Below are 21,371 nucleotides of genomic sequence, written 5' to 3' on the forward strand. Positions count from 1 at the left end.
AAAGGTGTTTAATAATAGAAAAAAAAATGTTCCAAGAATAACAGTCAGTTTGTGGTACGACTCAGTGGTCAAACATGCCTGTTAGCACAGTGCTTAGGGACTGAGGCAGGGGAATTGAGAATGTGAGATCTTCTTGGTTTGGGTTATTTAGTAAGCCTGTATTTTAAAAAAGCAAGGAGACAGAGAGTAGGGGAGTACAAGGTGCTGTTTTCTGAAAATTTGAAGAAATATAAACTACTTATGAGGAAACTAGATATGAGCATGGAAATACTTAATGCTAAGTGTGTTTTGATACTGTGTGAAGCTGGTTAGTTTTGGCATATTTTTTAAAGCTCTCAGTTGATTATATTTTTAGGTAAGTTTTATAAAACAAATATTTTAAAGAGAAAATTATTATTCATAGCTGTTAAAATGAAAGTGATACATTTCAAATTTGGGTTGACTTTCAAGCCCATATTTATGCCCTTGTAAGAGAACACTTCTTTTTCTAAGATGGAGTAAGCTGGGTACACAGTGCTGAGCCAGTTTTCTGTTTAAGGAGGAATTGCACATACACCTAACCAAGATAGTATTGCAATGTCTTTATCAACAGTGTTCTCTTTCAACAGATTTACTAAATTTCTGTCACTTAGTTTTTTATCCCCCAAAATAAACTAGACTACTTTTTACAAAGGTCTCATTCCTTATCTCATGCCTGCTTCATGATAGCCATGCTTAGAGCATAAATGCAGAATATTCTGCTACCATACATCATTTTGCATTCACTTGTTATAACTAATGGCACTCTTTAACACCATACAAGCTTATACAGACATGTGCATGCACCGCGTCAGTCAGCTGGGCCTTGACTGCCCATAGTAAATTAAGACTGACTTCATTTTTTAACTTGAGCAGCTGAAATTCTGATTCTGAACACATATGTTTCCTGGGTCAGACAATTTAGAAAAAATTGAATTAGTCACATTTTGACATCACTAAACAACCAGAGAAATATAACACAGCTAGAAGCTTAGCCGTGAAAGAAAGTAAGTGGAAACTTGCCAAGAGCTGATGGAGACAGTCACTTTTTATTCTAACAGAGGAGGAAATACAAGAATCTGCTATTTGAATGTTGCCAGGCAATACAGAAGTCAGTCAGTCAGTCATATATATAAATGCTATGCTTAATTAACTTTGGCCTCTTTTCTTAGGGTGCCCAGCGTCAAAAACTGAGGCTGAAGGAGGAGATGATGATTTACAAGTAAGTGGTTTGGCTTGAAAGGAATTTTAAAACATTTTCTGTAGGAAATCATTAGAATTCATAAGTAAATTTCAAAGAACCTGTATTTACCTTGGTCTTCCAGGTAAACGGAACCATGTCACAGAAAAGTTTGTTTTGTAAGGAGTTTTACAGGTTGCAAGTATGAAATCCTTAAAGTAGGCAGGTTGACATTCTGGAAGCTAGACGAACCCATGCTGCATGACTGAGCTGAATTTCCAGACCCCTCGGGACATCATCTGTGTTGAGGGAAGTCTCCTTACGTACTGAACTGGTTGGTTTTGTGTCAACTTGACACAAACTGGAGTTTTCACTGAGAAAGGAGCTTCAGTTGAGGAAATGCCTCCATGAGATCCAGCTGTAAGGCATTTTCTTAATTAGTGATCAAGGGGGAAAGGCCCCTTGTGGGTGGGACCATCCCTGGGCTGGTAGTCTTGGTTCTATAAGAGAGCAGGCTGAGCAAGCCAGGGGAAACAAGCCAGTAAGGAACATCCCTCCATGGCCTCTGCATCAGCTCCTGCTTCCTGACCTGCTTGAGTTCCAGTCCTGACTTCCTTGGTGATGAACAGCAGTATGGAAGTGTAAGCTGAATAAACCCTTTCCTCCCCAACTTGCTTCTTGGTCATGATGTTTGTGCAGGAATAGAAACCCTGACTAAGACACATACTGTAGGGCTGGCGAGATGGCTCAGTGGGTAAGAGCACTGACTGCTCTTCCAAAGGTCTTGAGTTCAAATTCCAGCAACCACATGGTGGCTCACAACCACCCATAATGAGATCTGACACCCTCTTCTGGTGTGTCTGAAGACAGTTACAGTGTACTTACATATAATAAATAAAAAATCTTTAAAAAAAAAAAGACACATACTGTATATTGATTACATGTAGTCATGTCCAAAGCATAATGTGTGGCAAAGTTTAGATTAGTGTTTAGCCAAACAACTACATACCATATATGATTTGGCAAGCCAACAAAATTAACAATACACACCTGTTCACTACTTTCCACTTAAGAAAGTTTATAGAAAAAGGAATTGCAAATTGTTAGTAGCATATAGTCAGGAAGATGGCAGCCATATCTCCATATCAAAATGTCCACAACCGTGGCTTATACAACAGAAGAACATTTCAATGGGAAGTTGATTTGGCTTAATGGTATTTTTAAGTTTGTACATCTTTACTTTTGTACATCTATGTTGTCCCCAAATTTCTGACTTAATTTATGACATGGAAGCTCTTTTAAGCTGTTTTTTTGTTTGTTTGTTTGTTTTGTTTTGTTTTGGGAGACATCTTATATAGTGAAGTCAAACCTTCCTTAAAATGAGTAGAAAGGGAGGCCTTACTTATATTTTATGTGTGTGAGTGTTTGCCTGCATGTGTCTGCACCATATACATATAGTGCCTGAGGAGGACAGAAGAGAGAATCTGCCCTTGGAACTGAAGTCACAGACAGTCATGAGCCTCCATGTAGGTGCTTGGAATAGATACCCTCACACCAGGATCTCTGGAGCATGGCAGACAGTGGGCTATCTTTTCAGCCCCAAGATAGCACTATTTTAAGAGTCCATGTCCAGGATTGAAACTGCAAAAGAGAATTCTTAAATTCACTGTAACACTGTACAGTTTATCTAGTGGTATGCCAGAGTTTCAGAGAATGAATGAGTGGGGGAGAGGTGCATGTGTGTAATAGGGATTGTGCACCCAGTACACATGTAGAAGTCAGTTCTTCCACCGTGTGGGTTCTAGGGGTTGAATGTTTGTCATCAGGGTTGGTGGCAAGTTCTTTTATCCACCGAGTCATCTCATTGGCCCATGGTTACTTAATTTACTACAAGTTGTTTTCTGACCATCATTTGTAAAAACAATTAGGATATAGAATATAGTTTAAAAGTATAACATAACCTGTTACGCAGTTTTTCAGCTTAGTAGAAGATTCAAATTTAAATGAATATTTTGAGTAAAGATTATCAAATTTAAATGAATATTTTGAAAGGATTAAATGTCAAAGTAGAAATCTCCATTTTGAGTATTCATTAACTTCTTCAACAGATATTAAAATCTGTCATAATTATTAGATACAGGGTTGTTTGGCACAACATCTTTCTGTTCTGAACAGTTTACTGTCTTGTAGTTGCCAGGAAGCGCTGCGAAGAACTTTCTTTTTCAGTTACCTTTGAATGATCTCAGAACTGGTCCATGGTTTGGGTTTAAAGTCCTATCTTGTTTGTATTTTACTCCTAGTGTCAACTACAGTCCTGATTATAAGCATAGTTGTTACTTAAAAACATTTTAAAGAAAGATGCTAAATTTAAAGTTAGGACTTAAACAAAAAACAAAAACCAGCTGTCATGTTCTTGTTTTCTTAGACTTTTCTGGTAAAACAATTAAAGTTTTGTTTGCTTTTGTTTCTTAATTCTGGTTTGTGTTTGTTTCAATGTCATTTGTAATACTTTTCCATCCAGATAAGACAGAATATTGGCAGTTTTAATTAAGACAACCTTAATTGCGATAAACACAAAATGTACCTTGTAACAGGATTGAGATTGCACAAAGAACAGATCTTAGGTGCTGTGCTTCTGGGCAGAAAGAAGACCCAGCTGTCAGAAGTTAAAAGGCTTAGTTTGTTTAACTATTGAGAAGCAATCAGCTTTAATCTTATTTTTTTTTTTAATTAGATGCCATAACTGACTAAATGACTAAAAAGTCTCTCATTTATATTAATTGATTAAAATAATCTTCACACTGTGGGACATGAATTGTTGGTGTGCCGATTTAGAAAGGTGTTTAGTACAGTTCTGTTTCAGAGTTGAACACCTGCCTGGCTGGCCTTTAGTCCGTGGAAAGTGCATGTATTACACACAGCCATCATCTCTTAGACCATCACATAGCTTTAAAAGTTTCCAAAGCTTGTTAGGTTGCACTTTATTATCCATACGTCACATACACTTTTATTCAAAGTTTTTCTTAAGGTTTATTTCTTTTTATTCTAAGTATATTGGTGTTTTGCTTGCATGTATGTCTGTGAGGGTGTCAGATCAACTAGAACTGGAGTTACAATGGTGAGCTGCCATGGAGGTGCCAGGAATTGAACCCAGGTCCTCTGAAAGAGTACCAGTGCTTTTAACCACTGGGCTATCTCTCCAGCCCTTTATTCAAGTTAAAGTAAAGTGTAATCTTGGGCTAGAATCTTAGAAATAAATAGGGTTGTCAAAAAGGGTTATATGAAGATTTATGTAGATAGCAAGAACTATATAACTATTGCTTATTATCTAAAAAATAGATCTAGGAACAGTAAACAATCTCTGCAAACTTAAAAGTACCTTTATGCCAAATTAACTTTACATTGGAATATTTTGTTAATGTAAGCCAGGACATGGACTGACTTTTCTGTAGTGTTATTTTTCAACAGATATTATGTCTTGACATTTTATTTTCCCTCCTTACTGTTTCATCATAATTGCTATATTAAGGTTGCTTAAGTAGAATAATCTATGCTAGTGGTGTTTCTAGATAAAATTCTTGAGGGAAACATGGCAGCACATACTCTTAATCTCAGGCCTACATACTGACAGATCTCCATGACAGCCTAGATGACATGGTGAGTTCCAGAATACCAGGGCTACATATTTAGTTAGACCCTGGAGTGCACGTGCGGAATCTACTTTATTTCTAATCATAAAAAGCACCTGAGGAGATCTGTTAAACAGAGTAGGAGTTGATTGTGGCCATATCTAAACTGAATGGGCACTAGGAACATGGGAATGTGTGTGATTACGTTAAGTTGAAAAAATTAGGAATTTTTTTTGTACTTTATACAGTTTTTGACTACTATAGTTTATATATATTTATGTATACTTATAATTAAAGTTTTGCCTTATTGGATATCATCTAGCCACGTATTTAAAAAATTGATTTGTGATAACTTCAAGGATGAAATTCTTGAGCAGTGCTTTTAAGATAAAGTTGAACGTTGTGAACAGTTGTTTCTTTCCCAGTGCGTCCCTAGGAGCCCGCAGTTACTTAACCTTAGCAAAGCGTCTGGGGTTCTGATTCTTACCCTCCCCACTTAGTGTGTGCCAGTCTCTTACAGCCTTGGCACTTGGGACTTTACGTAGAGCATTGAGATAAAACCCAGTCTTTATGAGAAATGATGGACAAAGTCTGAAAGAAGATCAGCTTGAATCCACATTAAAGTCTAATAGGCAGGAAGGATACAGGAGATGGGGAGGGGTGTGGGGGGTGCTTTCAGTCACACGGTGAGTAATGAGAAGAGGAAGTAGACTGGAAAGTAGTGGCTGGAAAGGCTCACTGTTTAGAAAGTCATTTTATGTACATAAAGACTTAATCTTACTCAATTGGGAACATCAGACCAGGGTGTATAAAAAAAGATATATTATTTAAAATAACAGTGACTAGTTCACTGGTAGAGTATATTTAACATTATGATTATATGCCAGAACTAAGGGGGAAAAGCATAATCTTAATAATTTATGAAAGAAATTAACAAAAATTATCAAACTGGCTCATCTGGTTCAACATTGTATAAAATGTTAGTTTGACTTTTTATAATATATAAGTAATACATACTTTGTTATACATTGTATGCATAGCACTTTCAAACACTTGTTGGGTCATTTCTCATATCCAAATGAGACTTTGGGTTTTTAATGTCTGAGACCCATTTAGGTATATACTTACAAATTATTGCTCAACTTCACAGAACAGAAATACAGAATTCTACCCAGGTCATCATAGCAAGCTTAGACAATATAACTGATCTGTGTTTGTTTGCATATAAAATTTACATAAGACTTAACTGTTTTGGAAGAAACATTTTGTTGCTTCCTTACGGTGCTGGGGATAGAACCCAGGACATTGCCTGGCTATACAAGGGCTAGTACCCAACATTAATTTAGAATTCTTAATTGACTTCTCAATTAGGCTGTACTTCAGTAAAAGACAACCTAATCAAAAAACTTGATATCACTAAAGATAAAGTTATCATATAATTACTATTGCTGCTCCAACTCATGGTTAAGAATTTATAAGTATCCCATCTAGCTCTAAGGCTGATATTATAACCAGTTTATAGTAAAAAGTTGGTCATATTAATTTTATATCCTATTTTTAAAAAGTGAATCAAAACCTCCAAGGTCCTTTCTCTTAACCGTTTGGTTTTTACATTGTCTTATATTTCGTTTGTATGGGGTAGGTAGTTTTAAAAATTCTTAAACAAATAAGCAAGTTTCTGTTTCTCCTCCCCTCCCCTCCCCTCCCCTCCTCTCCTCTCCTCTCCTTTTTCTCTTTCCAGTTTTTAAAATGTGTACTGAGTAACAGTATTTAGCCAACTTCCTTTCAATGATTTAACATTAGTTGTCATTCTGGGGCAACTGTTAGGAAAGAGGTCACAATATAAGATAGCTGGTTTTGACATAATTGGCTTTACTTGGCAGTAGATCCTATATATTTTAAACTTTAATTGCTTGATTCCTGGTGTGATGACTACTTTTCACTTAAATGTTACAGTTATTTTCTAACTTTAAAAAGTGAGTTCTGGAGAAATTAATGGCTGGAGACAATTGTTACAGAGCAAAAAGTAAATTTAAAAGATCCTAGTTAGTTTATGTAATTCACTTGTTTACTTTAGAAGTAGCATTAACAAACTCTTTAAAACTTATTTAAGAAATTAAATATATCAGCCACCGAACTCATACACTATTGCACAATGCCAGAAAGATTTTGCTGAAGGGACCCTGTTATAGCTGTCTCGTATGAGGCTATGCCAGTGCCTGGCAAATACAGAAGTGGATGCTCACAGTCATCTATAAGATGAAACACAGGGCCCCCAGTGGAGGAGCTAGAGAAAGTACTCAAGGAGCTGAAGGGGTCTGCAACCCTATAGGTAGAACAACAATATGAACTAATCAGTACCCCCAGAGCTTGTGTCTCTAGCTGCATATGTAGCAGAAGGTGGCCTAGTAGGCCATCATTGGGAAGAGAGGCCCCTTGGTATTGCAGACTTTATATGCCCCAGTACAGGGGAATGCCAGGACCAAGAAGTGGGAGTGGGTGGGTAGGGAGCAGGGCAGAGGGAGGGTATAGGGAACTTTCGGGATAGCATTTGAAATGTATATAAAGAAAATATCTAATAAAAAATAAATGAAAAAAAAGAAATGAAATATACATTTTGAACCTTTACTAGCACTATAAAGGTTATTCTATTTTAGAATAGTTTGGGTAATAATTTAAGCCAGTGAAAGTACTCATCCATTTCTACTTGACTGTCAAATTTTCTTCTCAAGTGATTGCACATTAATGGAGATAATGGCAAACAGTATAATCTACACTGAAAAGAAATGGGAAAACCTAGGATTTGTTTTAAAGTGTGCTACATTACACTTATGTAACATTTTATAGTCATTTTTGTTTGTGACATTTTGGAATTGTGTCTCCAATGACTGATGTTAATTAATTGAGTATATTCTCCTAAGTGTGATGGTATAAGTGTCTATACGCCATCAGCAAATTCAGGCTCACATTTAACTTAACATAATCATGGACCACTGTTGTTTGTGTATCAGTATAGTTTGTGTATTTTCTGTTTTTAATTTGTAAATTGTTTATATATGTGTGTGTGTGTGTATTTGTATTTCCCTCCTAATGTCTTCATCTTCCATGTCTTTGTATTACTCTCAGTATAATTAGATAAGTTATCATTAGATTTCTATAGAACAGAAGTCTTCATTTCTTTAAAGTTGTTACTAATAAAGTCTATTTTGTTCACAAAGTTTGTGTTCTAAATTTCTTCTCATCATGTACCTTGAGTTCAGGGAATTGCCTTTCATAGTGATGGCAATGGCTTAGACTTACTAATTGTGCTGAAGTATCTTTCTTTGTTGATGTTGTTCCCATCAGACGACTGAAGAAGACACTTCCCGTTCCCTAGTGAAAGATCACTTTTTCCAGCAAGAGACAGTTGTTACCAGTGAACCTTACAGAAGCTCAGACATAAGACCGTTACCCTTTGAAGATCTGAATGCCAGAAGAGTCTACTTGCAAAGCCAAGTCAGCCAGGTGAGAAGACGAATACTGTTTCCATGCATAGCTTATATAGAAAAGCTGGGTGTGCTACAGAACACCAAGGCCCTCCGCTCTTTTCCATGTTACGAAACGATATAATGGTTACATGGAGGGAGCCTAGAACTTCCACAGTTGATTTCAGGAAGATACATGCAGTGTTTATTACAGAGAGCACCATGAGCAAAGGTGTCTGTGATTTGGTAAAAAAATCACACAGATTAAAAACAAAGGAAAAGATGCTGAGAACCGGCACTAGGTCATTGAATGTTCATAGTGTGGAAAACACCTTGGAATTTTATCTAGTGTGTTTTTCATAAAATTGAGTACATAGTTTTCTACGGCGTTGTACAAGAAACCAAAGACAACACTGAACATTTTATACATTGTTAGTTGTAGTCAGAAACAATTTGAAATAACCTTGCCATCTGCATTCCCACAGGCAGTTGACATTTCCTAGAACACTTATATTATCCTTCCTCTTTTCTTTTACCCTGAAGTAATCAGTAGTGGAAATAAATAGTATTTTGTTCTGACTTTAAGTTTCACTTTTCTGATGACTAGTGTGTTAGCAAACCAATACTGAGTTGTCTGGTCTTCTCTTACTGATTTGCAAGGATATTCTTGCATTTTGGAACTAAATCCTTTGTTAGGTAAATGCCTTACAACCTCTTCATTGTTTAATGTTCTGGTCTGTAAGTTATGTAATACCAGAATTTACCTCCAAAAGTTATGAAATAATGGTAATAAAATATGGTATGTAAAGCACTTTGGAAAAGTATTTTATTAAATAAAGAAAACAGTATTATTCCTAGTCTTATAATTGAAATGTGTCCTGATCTCCAAGATTGTAGACAGAATAAGACAGGTAATGGTCTCAATTAATAGGAGTTAAATTTGATGGGTTAGTTTCCCTTAACACTATATATTTGTCAAAGGTTAATGTACAAAACTATGGGTTTGATAATGATGTTTTTATATTTGCCGAGAGTGAAACAACATCCACACTTCTGTAGTGGAGCGTCATTGTCTTTATTCCCTACATAGAACTGATTTGTTAGAGCCTCCCCTACTGGTGCAGAGTGCCCTGTGTCACATACCAAGTTTCCCTGTTTGCCTGGATCTGCTTCTAGTGTTTCTGATGTGATGTGTTGCCCTCTTGTCTCTGCGCCTGGACCATTCTCATCTTTACTTTAGAATCCCAGCTCTGTAAGAAATGGGGATATGCAGCAAGTGTCGTAACTTAGCAGCTTGATGACTTTAAGTTTAAGTTTTTTGTGTGTTTTATATTTGAGTTGTTTTGAATCTGTGCATTAGCTTAGGGAGACTTTGGTGTCACTCATGAAAGTAATATATCCTTCTACTTAGTTCTTCCTCTGTTTCTTATAACATTTTCTTCAAGAAAAGAGTCTGTATGTCAGATTTACTCCTTTATATTTATTTGCCATTATGAGTGGAATCCTTTTAAAAGCTCTCTTATCACTAACTTTGAAAAAGCGCTTTCTCTGGTTTTTCAACTGATAAATTATCCTAAAGATTATAGAAATAGTATGTAATTTCCAGTGTTTTCAAAAAAAGTACCACTTAATTGAGGTGTATCTTTTAACATCATTGTTAAAAGAGTATAAAAGCAACATTGTCCATTTGTCTTTTCACTTAAACATTGCATGAGAGAACAGTATCCATCAGTCTGGATAGTTGCAGAGTGTGAATGTGTTTATATGGGTGTGTGTGTGTGTGTGTGTGTGTGTGTGTGTGTGTGTGTGTGAGAGAGAGAGAGAGAGAGAGAGAGAGAGAGACAGAGAGAGAGAGAGAGAGAGAGAGATTTTTGAGATAGTAAAAATAGGGGTAGTAAGTGAAAATGGACATTTTTACTTTTAAAAGAATATTCCTACAAAAAAAAATGTACAGGAAACTTTGGGATTTTGTTTTCTTGTAGCACTGTGGATTGAAACCAGGGCTGTGCACATGCTTCGCCCAGAGCTGTATCCCCAGCCAGTAAGGATGTGTGCTTAGTATTTAACTTGAGGTCACTATACTCAGGCCAAAAAAGTTTTTCTCTTAATTCCTTTTCTGTAAGGCTCTTCTATTTACTGTTGTTTTAGTTTTAGTTTCATTTTCATTTTCAAATTATACTTTTATTAAATGTGGCAAGGTTTGGAGTCAGAATATTTCAGTGCAAAAAATAAAAAGAAAACAATGACTGAAACACTGATGATAATGATGATTGATATGGGAATTCTAAAAGTAATTCTGATAAAATTCTAATAAAATTTTAACCATAATCTGTTTCTATTCTTAAATGTTCTTTACAACTCAAGCTAAGCAATCTATCAGGACATTGACTGCCCTTCTGATATTTTTTTTACAAAACATAATTCATACACCAGAAAATTATTCTTTTTATGGTAGTTAACATTCGATGTTTTGATATATTTACAAGATTGTGCAACGGCCACTACTCAATTCCAGAGCATTCCTGTCACTCGGGATAACCCATCAGGGATGTTGTCTCGTCCCCCACTTCTTCGCCCCTAGCTGCACTGTTGTGACACATGCTGATGCTGAAGAATACTCCCCACACAGAGGTCTTCCCCTGGCATGGTGTGTTACTTATGTTCAGTCAGCAGTTGGCAGATAATTGTCACTCTGACAGGTTTTACTTTGTAGTCCAGACTAGACTAGTACTCCCATTCTGTAGGCCAGGTTGTCCTTCGTGATCCTCCCTCAGAAGCCTCCAAAGCGCTGGGGTTACAGGCATGGCTGCCATACCTACTTTCTGCCTTGTTTGTTGCAGGATGTTACTTGCTAAATTGAATTTTTAAATGCATTTTTTTTTACAACAATTCTGTTCAAAAGTAAAATGGGGGAAATGGTTCTGCTTTTCTTTTTTTAAGACTTCTTTATTTTGTGTGTATGAATATTTTGCGTACATGTATGTTGTACATCACACAGGTTTGGTGCCTGTGGAGGTCAGAAAAGAGCTTGGATCCCTAGAACTCAGTGACAGATGGCTGTGAGCCACCATGTGAGTGCTGGGAACCAAATCCAGGTGCTCTTAACTGTGGCGCTATCCCTCCAGCCCCTTACCTGTTCTGCTGTTTATTAAAAGAGGGCTGGGGGGCGGGGCGTGTTGGGCCTGGGGGCTTGTTAGACATGACTTTATAGTTTTGAAATGTATATTGGACTTGGTTTTGTTGAAAGTAGGAAATTTATACTGCTGTCACTTAATTTAGAAATTATTGGAATTTTAGATACCATTCAGTCAGCAAGGCCTAGACATTCAGAGCCGAAGTATGGAATATGTACAGCGGCAAATATCTAAGGAATGTGGGAGCCTAAAGTCCCAAACTAGGGTAAGTAATGTTCATTTATCTCCTGGTCTGAAATGCCGCAGTTTAGCATCCAAGAGTGTATCTGCCGCATCTGTATGTCTACACTCCATTCAACCTGAGTGGCTTTTGAATTGCATCATCAGATAGGACAAACAGGAACTGGAATATTGTTAATTTAGCGTATGCATCCCTTCCCCTCCATACAGTAGCATGCACCTGCATCCAAGAGTCCCAAAGGTTTATACTGCTCCAGCGGCTACTCTTCTCCTTTAAGTCCTAGCTAAGTCTTAAGCTGTCATCCCACCAAAGTGTGGGTGACCCTTGGGAAATGATTGATCTTGAGACAAAATTTCTCTCCAGCTGTGAACCTGTGGAACCAGATAGAAGATAGCTTCTAGAGTACAATGTTAGAAAAGCATAGGGTAGAAATAGTCCCATCACAAAAGTGAGAGGCTGAAATGAAGGTGCCACAGCTCACCCTCAGGAAGGCAAAACCATAATAAGCATTTCACTCCATTTTAGCACTTGGAATTAATCATCTTTGGGTTTGGGTTTGTCCTATTTTGCTCTTGATTTGGTAGTCCTCCACACTTCTGCCTCACCCCATGTCTCATCGCTGCCATCAGGGTCTTAGAATACCAAAGCATGCATGGTCTACTGAAGTAGGAGACTAGCCTGCCCTCTTAAACTGCAGAAGATATCTCAGCCTTCAAATTCAGGCTTCTTTACCTGAGAGCTCGGGCATGCCTGGAGCCACACAGTGCTCTTGGCATGTTGTGAAGGGATCCAGAGATTGAACCTTCCTGTCTTCACCCTGTCCTGGCTGCTTTCGTCCATGTTGGCAGCATTTTGCTTTATCCAGCTCTGCCTGGTATCCTCTCCAGTTCCCCAGTGTTTTTAATAAAGTTTCACTGGAGATTATCCAATTGCTTAGCAAGTCCTTCAGTTTGTCCTTGCGTGTGTGCGCAAGACACACACACACACACACACACACACACACTCACACACAGGATATTATAAGCAACATGAAGAAAACTGCACAGCATTTCTGAATATCTTTCCACCCAAGTTTTATCTTCCAAGTGTACCAAACATGATTGATTTTGCCACTTCCATTTTCTTTCTCCCTGTGTCCAGTAGTATGGTGTTTTTTTTTTCAGAGTCCTCACCAGGAGGACCTTATAGGCCATATTCTTCCTGTACTTTCTCTACCATAAAACACTTTTAGTTAAAAATTATTATCCGTTTCTCCATTTTTAAAGCTGTATTACAGTGGCTCCCAGCTTCTTGGCACTATAAATCTGTAAGACAGAACCAGGGGTGAGCGGATGGAGCTCCTGTTGGAAGGGATTGGCTCATCCAGAAATGGGATACAAAGCCAAAAGTTAGTCCAGGTCTCGTGGCGCAGACCTACAGGGCCAGGTACTCCAGGCTGTGGCAAGAGGAATGAGAGCACAGGAGCAGCTTTGATAGCCTCGTGAGACCTTACCTTAAAATACAAAGGGCAAAGAGAGATAGCCGATGGAGCTCGATGGTAGACTGCATATCTAGCAGGCATAAGACTCTTAAGTTTAATCTTCAGTACTAGAAAGAAAGAAAGAAAAGTGAATGCAGGAGAAGCCATTAGCATGGAATGAGGGAAAAACTGGAGCTTGTGTGCAAAGGCACCCTGCTGGCAGAACTTCCTCTTGCTCTACAGGGAGGTAGTCTTTGTTTCAGGTGTTGTCTGATTGGCTGTGGTCCAGCAGCCGAAGTGTTGATCTCAGTTAAAACTTGGTCACAGAGCTCCTTGAATGAATCCCTAGGTGGGGGTCATCCTACCACACTGACATAAAATCAACCACCATCGTCCTTACTGCAATTTTTATCTTGTCTAGGTCCCTTTGAAGTCAATCAGACATGTCAGCTTTCAAGATGAGGATGAGATTGTTAGAATAAATCCTCGAGATATCTTAATACGTCGATATGCAGACTACAGACATCCGGACATGTGGAAAAATGACTTGGAGAGAGATGATACTGACTCCAGTGTTCCATTTTCTAAACAAGACAGTAAAAAGTCAGACTATCTCTACCACTGTGGGGATGAGACTAAGTTAAGTTCTCTGAAAGACTCTGTGGTATTTAAGACACAGCCTCCCTCGTTAAAATTTAAGTCAAAACGAAGAAAAGAGGATGGGGAACGTTCTCGCTGCGTATACTGCCAGGAAAGGTTTAATCATGAAGAAAACGCCAGGGGGAAATGCCAGGACGCTCCAGATCCTGTTAAAAGATGCATATATCAAGTTAGCTGCATGCTCTGTGCTGAGAGCATGCTATATCATTGTATGTCAGACTCAGAGGGAGACTTTTCTGATCCTTGTTCGTGTGACACTAGCGATGACAAGTTCTGCCTAAGGTGGTTAGCCCTGGTAGCTCTGTCTTTCATTGTACCATGTATGTGCTGCTACGTCCCTTTGAGAATGTGCCATCGCTGTGGTGAGGCATGCGGGTGCTGTGGTGGGAAACATAAGGCTGCTGGGTGAAGCAGTCCAGGGCCGGCATGAGCTTAAACCTTCATCTCCAGGAATTAGCTAACTTGGATTTGTGGAAGCTGTTGGCAAGCAATATGGAATCTTGCCGGTATCATTGGGGCCATGCGTGGAGGAAGCAGAACTCATCAGTTCTTGTGATTTACAGATGCTAGCCGTGCCTGTTTCCCTGAGTGCATGGCATGTTCTGGGACAGATCACAGAGCATTTTCAGAAGGCAGTCATTTCTGGTTATTGATTACAAAAGGTCAACATAGAATAGGATCCAACTAAAAGGGATTAATTTTGGCATTTTCATATTTATGCACTAGGTGATGGGACTTTTTAAAGATTTGAATTCTTTAGGACATTAACTAAAAAGTGCACTAAGGGACAGTGATTTCAGTACAGAAAAGTTAGTACTTGGGAAATTAAGAGATAAGACAAGTGCAACTAAATCATTGGTTGTTTTTTGAAAGCAGTTTTATGTATAAATAACAAATGTTTATATTTAACTAAATGTAAGGTACGAACTATGACATATTAAACTTTTCTTGCCCTTCCTAGTTCTGAGGTAGATGTGCACATATCTGCCACCACATTCCATATGTGTTGAGTAGTTAACTCATCTAGTTAATAACGTTTGTGTCCATGTGAGAGATTCGGTGAGTTCATCCTCAGCTCTCTTGGGCTGCAGTTTATATTGAGTCATATCTGTACATTCTGGAGATCTAAAATCTTTAAAATACTCTAATAGCCTTGAGTGACCAACCTTTTTTTTTAAAGCACAGATGTAATTGTCTAATGTTCTGATGGAAATGTAACACTTATTTTTATATAAAGAGATTGAGTAAACAGAAGAAATTGAGGGTTCCTTTAGTTGTTTTGTTTCTGTGGTATTCAGCCAGCAAGTTGTTTTCTTTCAGAGTTTCCTCCTTCAGAGAACTTAACTGCATTTATAAACGTTTTACAAGGCAGAAGCATTAACTGGATAGTTAGTGTGAAACAGTTTCCGCTTGAGATCTCCATTTCTCACTCTGCTGAGCCAGAACTCGCACAGCTGTTTCACTGATTTTCTGTGCTTATTACTCACATAACAATGGTAATTAATACCTTTCAGTTGCATTTTATTATATTTCAGGAGCAAAGTTACTTTGCAGTAACACATATGCAGAATTCTCCCAGGAAAGTATTCAATCCACCATTGTGAATGGAAATCTTATACACCACATTCCTGTCGCAGAGCATTTGTATTATGGGATGTTTGATTTACAAAGTAGTGTGATATGCTCCAGCAAACAGGTTAAAAATACTTTGAGGTCAAATTGTCTTGGTTTTGTTTTTTTAAAGTGTTACTATTAAAACTCTTGTGAGGGATTGTTGCAAAATACTCCCTCAGGAAAGAAAGCAGTGTGCCTTTTTTGCCTTTTTTTTTTAATGGATTAAAGTTTCTGAAGTGATAAAAATGAAAATCACACTACCATTTGAAGTCCATTCTCCAGGTTTTCAGTGTCATTTCTGTGCAGTCAGTTTTATGTGTCACACTTCGGCTTGTGTTGGCTTTCTTCTTTTGCCCCAGATTAAACTGAACAATGTATATATATATAACACTATCTGTCTGTAAAATACTTTTTTTAAGAAAGCATTTATATTTATATGACAGCTTGAACTGACAACATTATGTATATAGATCATCTTGAAGTATTATTTCACATTGAAAAGAAGAAAAATATATTGATAACTATAGATGTTATGAAGAAGAGGCTATTTCTAGTTTTGTACTAAAAATCAATTGGATGAACTAAATCCAAAACCAGACACTGTCGCAGCAATTTTCAGTCTTATTTTTACTGTTTCTACATTGGAGGCTGCTGCACAGATAGATGATCTTCGTCCTTGCTGTTTTCAGAGGAGCTTGGTTTCCTAGAGCAGACTGTTACCTTTCAGGATTCCTTTTTCTTGCTGAAGTAGAGTCCTGGTTTTCCTTATGAGTGATTATCCATATTTGTAAGTTCTGGGTTTGTAATTCAGGTTGGAGCAAGGTGTGAATAACTAAAGAAAATAACTTGCTGGCAATATAGGAAATGCCATGGAAATAAACTGTGTATATACTTCTGAGAAGAACAAAATTAATCATTTTTTTTTTCTGTTAAGCACTAGTCACTATAGTGCATCTCCTGGTTCTGTACTGTATTTTATACGCAACGTACATGCTTTAATATTTTAATGTTTGTGCATTAATATTTTCAGTTTGTTTAACCACTTTGCTGCTAAGATTTTGCCATCCCGTTCCCATTTTTTCCTTTACAATTTTAAACATTTCTCTTCATTAAAAACTATGATAATGAAATTGTTTTTTTTTTAACCTTGGATTTTTGTAATTAGCACACATGAATTCAAGCCAGTCCAGAAAAGAAACTGATGATATAATGTTAATGAGTCTCTTTGTGAATTAGATGGACAGTTTAATCCAATTCCCAACATGTACGTGTAGGTGGATTCAAGAATGATTTCTTGTTCACTGTACAGATTGGGCGCTGCCATTGGGCATTTTCTTTAAAACTTCTCTTTTGTCTAGAATGTAAGCAGATAGCTCAACAAAACTGGTGAAGTAAAAGTAAATATTGAAAATGAAATCATCTGAATAGCGTGACCCAAAAATTCTCCAGCTGGGGGGCCTGTTTGCTCCTGATCTGTAGTTCTCAGAGGATGCTTGCAGCCTGTGGGGAAGCCTTAGATTTCCTGAGCAGTGCTTGCGGAGCTGCAGTGCCACCTGCTGGATGGCTTTAGACCAGCGCTGAAAGATGGAAATGGTGTCTCCAGTAAAGGAGGGCTGTGGGCTGTTCAGGGTGGCCAGTGCCCACCAGAGAAATCGGGGGTGAGGAAAAGCGCTAAGGAGTGTAAGTAAGTCTTTCCCCAAATGCATATGGTTGCTGGAAGAATTGAAGCACTTTTTCCTTACACATCCTGTTTTAAAATATTTATTGAAACTTGGAACTGGCAATCAAACTTATGTATGTACTGAAGCATTTATACAACCAGTTTCTTCAACTCAGAAGCCATTACCAAAATGGTATTCCTATTTTCTTCCCAGTACCAGTCAGGGAGAATTAAAAAAAAAATAAACATAATTACCTGTATTTTATCATGACAACTCCAGAGAGTGTGTATGTTTCTGAGTAGATGTTGATGAGGCAGGACTTAAAATTTAAAGAGAAAAACTTGAAACTACCTATTTTCATTGGTTATTCAGCAGTGCCTAAAATGAGCTTCTGAACTATTACAAATGCACTTTGGATTCATGTGTACAGTGCCATCTGGTTCTCTGGGTCAAACTTGCTTCTCCTCTCCCTCTTTCTTCTCCCGTAACTAAGTGGCACACAGGCATTTCTTAGTGTTCGTGTCGGTCTTCAAAGTGCAGAGAACGTGGTGGAGAGAATTTTATGGATCTTTTTTTTCTGTTAAAATTGAATGTCTGATTATATTTGCAACATGTAACTTGGATTAATGTGTTTTAAAGTAATTTTAATTGTAGTCCAGCAGCACATTGAGCAAGTGTAGCTTTTCTGAAAAGTAACTTGGAGAACTTCAGTTAACCGATAAAACCAACTCATCACTAAATGTCGCTGCTCTTCCTCTTGATTTGATCTAGATCCCACTTCTGCGTCTTACAGGGAACACCAAAAAGTTGCTAGTAAATGATAGTAGAGAAATAGAGGGAGTCAAACAGAAAATATTAAAAATATGCGCACACAGACAAACAGAGGTGATTTATACAAACCAGAATGAAGGTGGGGAGGGAAGGAAAATTACAGGGGGCTTTAAAAGGTACCAGTTACCTAGCAGCTGGGCAATTAGAAACCTTTCAGTTGCTTTGGTACACTGTCATCCATTGTTCCCAAAAGCTAAATTTGCAAAAGCAATTAGTTTTATTTCATTTTTTCAAGAATTTCCTAGTCGAAAGCCTTTGTATTAAAGATGCACAGGTTTTTGTGTGAACAGGTTTTTTTGTGAACAAGTATGTTGTACATTTTTGCTGTTATCTTGACCTCAGAAGTGCCTCACTTGTATATTACCCACCCCACCCCCACCCCCACTAGGAGCCTGCCTGCATCTTTCTAATAAGCAATGGAAGCCCGCTTAACTCCTGTCCTAATGCATCTTCTCACATAGAGCTGACTGGCTGAGAGTTGTGAGTATATCATGTAAATACGCACATAGGAGTTTGTAACTGCTTTTGTTCTGTCATATCATGTAATTGGACGTATCAGATGGTAGACTCTTTGTTTCAGTGATTTCTCCTCCCCTGGAATTACCTGATTAAACCAAATTGTGAAATTTAAAAGGGCTTTTCTCACTTCTTCAGAACATATAGCTGTGTAAGATCCTAATCACTGGAGAAGAAAGCAGGGGAATTGGACACTTTCATCTGAATGTGGTTTCATTCTTATGAGCTGTATCCTCTAACTGAAGGTTTACCTACAGTTCGACTTCATCACCTCACCCTTGATTCCAGATAATTAATTGTTAGTTGTTAGTTTACACAGTTCCTAGTTTGTATCCATGCTGCAGCTGCAACAATTAGCCACCTTAAGGGTGTGTGGCAAATGTTTAACAAACTGAAACTTTGTGTGCAAGTGTGTATGCACTAGGCACTAGCCTTTGTAATACAGGGAGCATTAGGGCAGAATCGATTGTGATAACATCTTGATACCCCAACAATGCTTTTATTAGATTATTGTGTTACAGTTGTAGTTACTTGAAGAATGAACTGTACCCCAGTCATGTACCATGGCACATAGTTGTGATTATTTATAGGCTTTCAGAAAGTTACTTATGCTGTTCACATCAAGTCGGTACCAAGCTTAAGAACAGTTTTAGATCAGGGAAGTTGAATAGGGCACTAATACAATGGTATGTGCAACAGCATTGCTTACGGGAACAAACAGATGGCATCCTTTATGGCTAAGGGTGCTTGCTAACTCTTCTGGGTGACCTTACTGGTCCCCAGTACCCATTCAGGCTGTTCACAATGATGTGTAATTACAGTTCCAGGGGATCCAATATGCTCTCTGATTATGGAGGACACATATACACATGGCATATATTCATACAGATACATGCACATAAATAATTAAAAATCAGTGAATGTATAATAGTTGGAGTGAGTTTCTTTAAAATTGACTGCTTTGAGATCTTAGATCCTTGAAATAAGTGATGATTCAAAAATCTAAATGTAATATTAAGTCTAACAAAATAGAGGGTTGGGTTTGTGTGTGTGTGTGTGTGTGTGTGTTTTTTTTTTTAATCACTTAATCCTTACTTATGGGTCTGTGCTTTCCTAAGAAAAAGGTTTAGATTTGGGAGATTAAAAAGCGCTCCTAAGGAACACCCCGGTTGCTACCACATTTCATCTGACTAGAGTCCTGGTGCAGTTCTGCTTGTGATGTCGGCTTCACATACACTTCCCAGGGTAGGAACAGTTATGTGAAATCAAGTGCTTGCTTTATTTACCCTCATAAGAGAATCATCTTTTATATTCTTCTTTACTTCATTTCTGGGCCCTTACTCAACCATCTTACTGAGGCATGGAGAGTCCCTTAAAAGTGACAGCATTGGATTGCAGTAGACCACTGGAGGACCCTTGAGGCCTGGCTGCTCTACCTGGCCCCTCACTGTAAAGCGCTCTTCGCTGGTGATGCTTTCCCACAGGGATTCTTATTCACCAAAGCAGTGGCAGATACTGCTGCCCCTTGGAGCCAAGGAAAAGCAGTGATCTCAAGTGAGTCGCTATTGTTCCTCAAAGAATGGCCAGCCATTCCTATGTCAGCTCTCCCATAAGCCCTGTCCTTGCAACCAGATTGAAGTTTATAGTGGGGGCTACTTCTTAAACATGGCAAAACTACTGTCCCTCTTTCCTCAAAGTTAATGGCTGTACTAAGGAAATAGCTTAATAGCTAAGAGGCTATGAGTCAGAAGGAAGGGCAGAACCAATTGGAGATTTGCCTAACTATTGTCAGATGGGAACTGTCACCTTAAGTTTCTTTAAGGTGGTGTCACCGATCTTTGTATCCTCCATACTGTCTTCCCTACTTTTTCCTGCTTTGAAAATATTTCTTCAACTTAATATGTGGAAGAATTAATTAAAAGGAATTTTAATGTTAACTTTTATACACAGGTGCACACACACACAGCCTCACCTCCTGTTGTTCTTAGAAAGGCTACATCAATGCAAAACACACAGCTGTTGCACCAAAAAGAAGATGAACAATTTATTCTTAGCCAAGTATGAGTGAATATGGCCTAGGAACATGGATTCAGGTTCCCCCGAATGACACATTCTGCTGCAGAAGCTATTGCATAGACTTTTATGGTCACAGAACAAGTCAGTCATAAATGCAGTCCCCACATACACTTGAGGGGACCTTAGGCAGATGTGTTATAGTGGAAGGACACCATTGCTAAAGGTCTCAGATGCTGTGTGATGACTATTTTTTTAAGCTTCATGGTAGAGTCATGATCTTATCTGCTAAATTAGTACATTCCAAAGGTTCCAACTGGCAAAAGAGTCTCAGACATGGAGGAGGCATGATAAAATTCTTAACTAAAGGAATTCTGGTAGCCCAAGGTAATTCTGATTCCTGGTCTGCAACATTATAAGTCTTCATAATGACAAAGTTCTAGTTAGTTTGTAGAATCTGTAACAGATGTGGCTTTTTCAAGGAATGTCACATCATACCAAGAAGGCCTTTTGTGAAAAGTCAGTGATTTTACTCTGCCTTACAATGTAAAAGAACAATTCATGAGTTTCCTGCTAGTTAGTAAATCTTATTCAAGTATGAAAGCAACATACTTCTAAATGATGTGGTGTTATTGCAAGAAGATGGGATTTTAAGAACGGTTACTTAAGGAGATGCTGAGGCATCATTGGGTTCACTCAAATTACAGGGATGTAAGGTTCCCTCTATATAAGCATGTCCCATTTAACAGGTCCAAGGAAGTTTACATATTTGTGCAAGGCTACTGAGTTGCATCATAACAACCTTCATTAAATTTAACTCAACTACCCAGGTGTGTCTCTTCCAGAAAGGTAAGGATGCTCCAGTTCTCAGTGATTGCCCTCATCTCTCAGACCTTTGTCCTTGCTCTTCTCTGCCTCGATGGACCGCTGCACCACTCTACCCATCCAGTT

The 21,371-nt window shown here is 38.1% G+C and overlaps 1 protein-coding gene across 2 annotated transcripts in view; it reads left to right on the top strand.

The window, feature by feature from the left end:
* Spred1 (sprouty protein with EVH-1 domain 1, related sequence) overlaps positions 1 to 18,524 on the top strand; it is a 61,209-nt gene extending 42,685 nt beyond the window's left edge. Inside the window, exons 4-7 of one of the 2 annotated variants that reach the window (NM_033524.3) lie at positions 1,191 to 1,240; positions 8,173 to 8,331; positions 11,589 to 11,690; positions 13,547 to 18,524. In NM_033524.3, the coding sequence (NP_277059.1) occupies positions 1,191 to 1,240; positions 8,173 to 8,331; positions 11,589 to 11,690; positions 13,547 to 14,194 (959 nt within the window). In that variant the 3' untranslated portion in view covers positions 14,195 to 18,524. Of the gene's footprint in view, positions 1 to 1,190; positions 1,241 to 8,172; positions 9,100 to 11,588; positions 11,691 to 13,546 lie in introns of those variants that run through there. The other variant, NM_001277256.1, reaches the window with a different exon arrangement.
* Positions 18,525 to 21,371: the final 2,847 nt, after the last annotated feature.

Source organism: Mus musculus, chromosome 2 (assembly GCF_000001635.26).
Source record: "Mus musculus strain C57BL/6J chromosome 2, GRCm38.p6 C57BL/6J".
Classification (NCBI taxonomy): domain Eukaryota; kingdom Metazoa; phylum Chordata; class Mammalia; order Rodentia; family Muridae; genus Mus; species Mus musculus.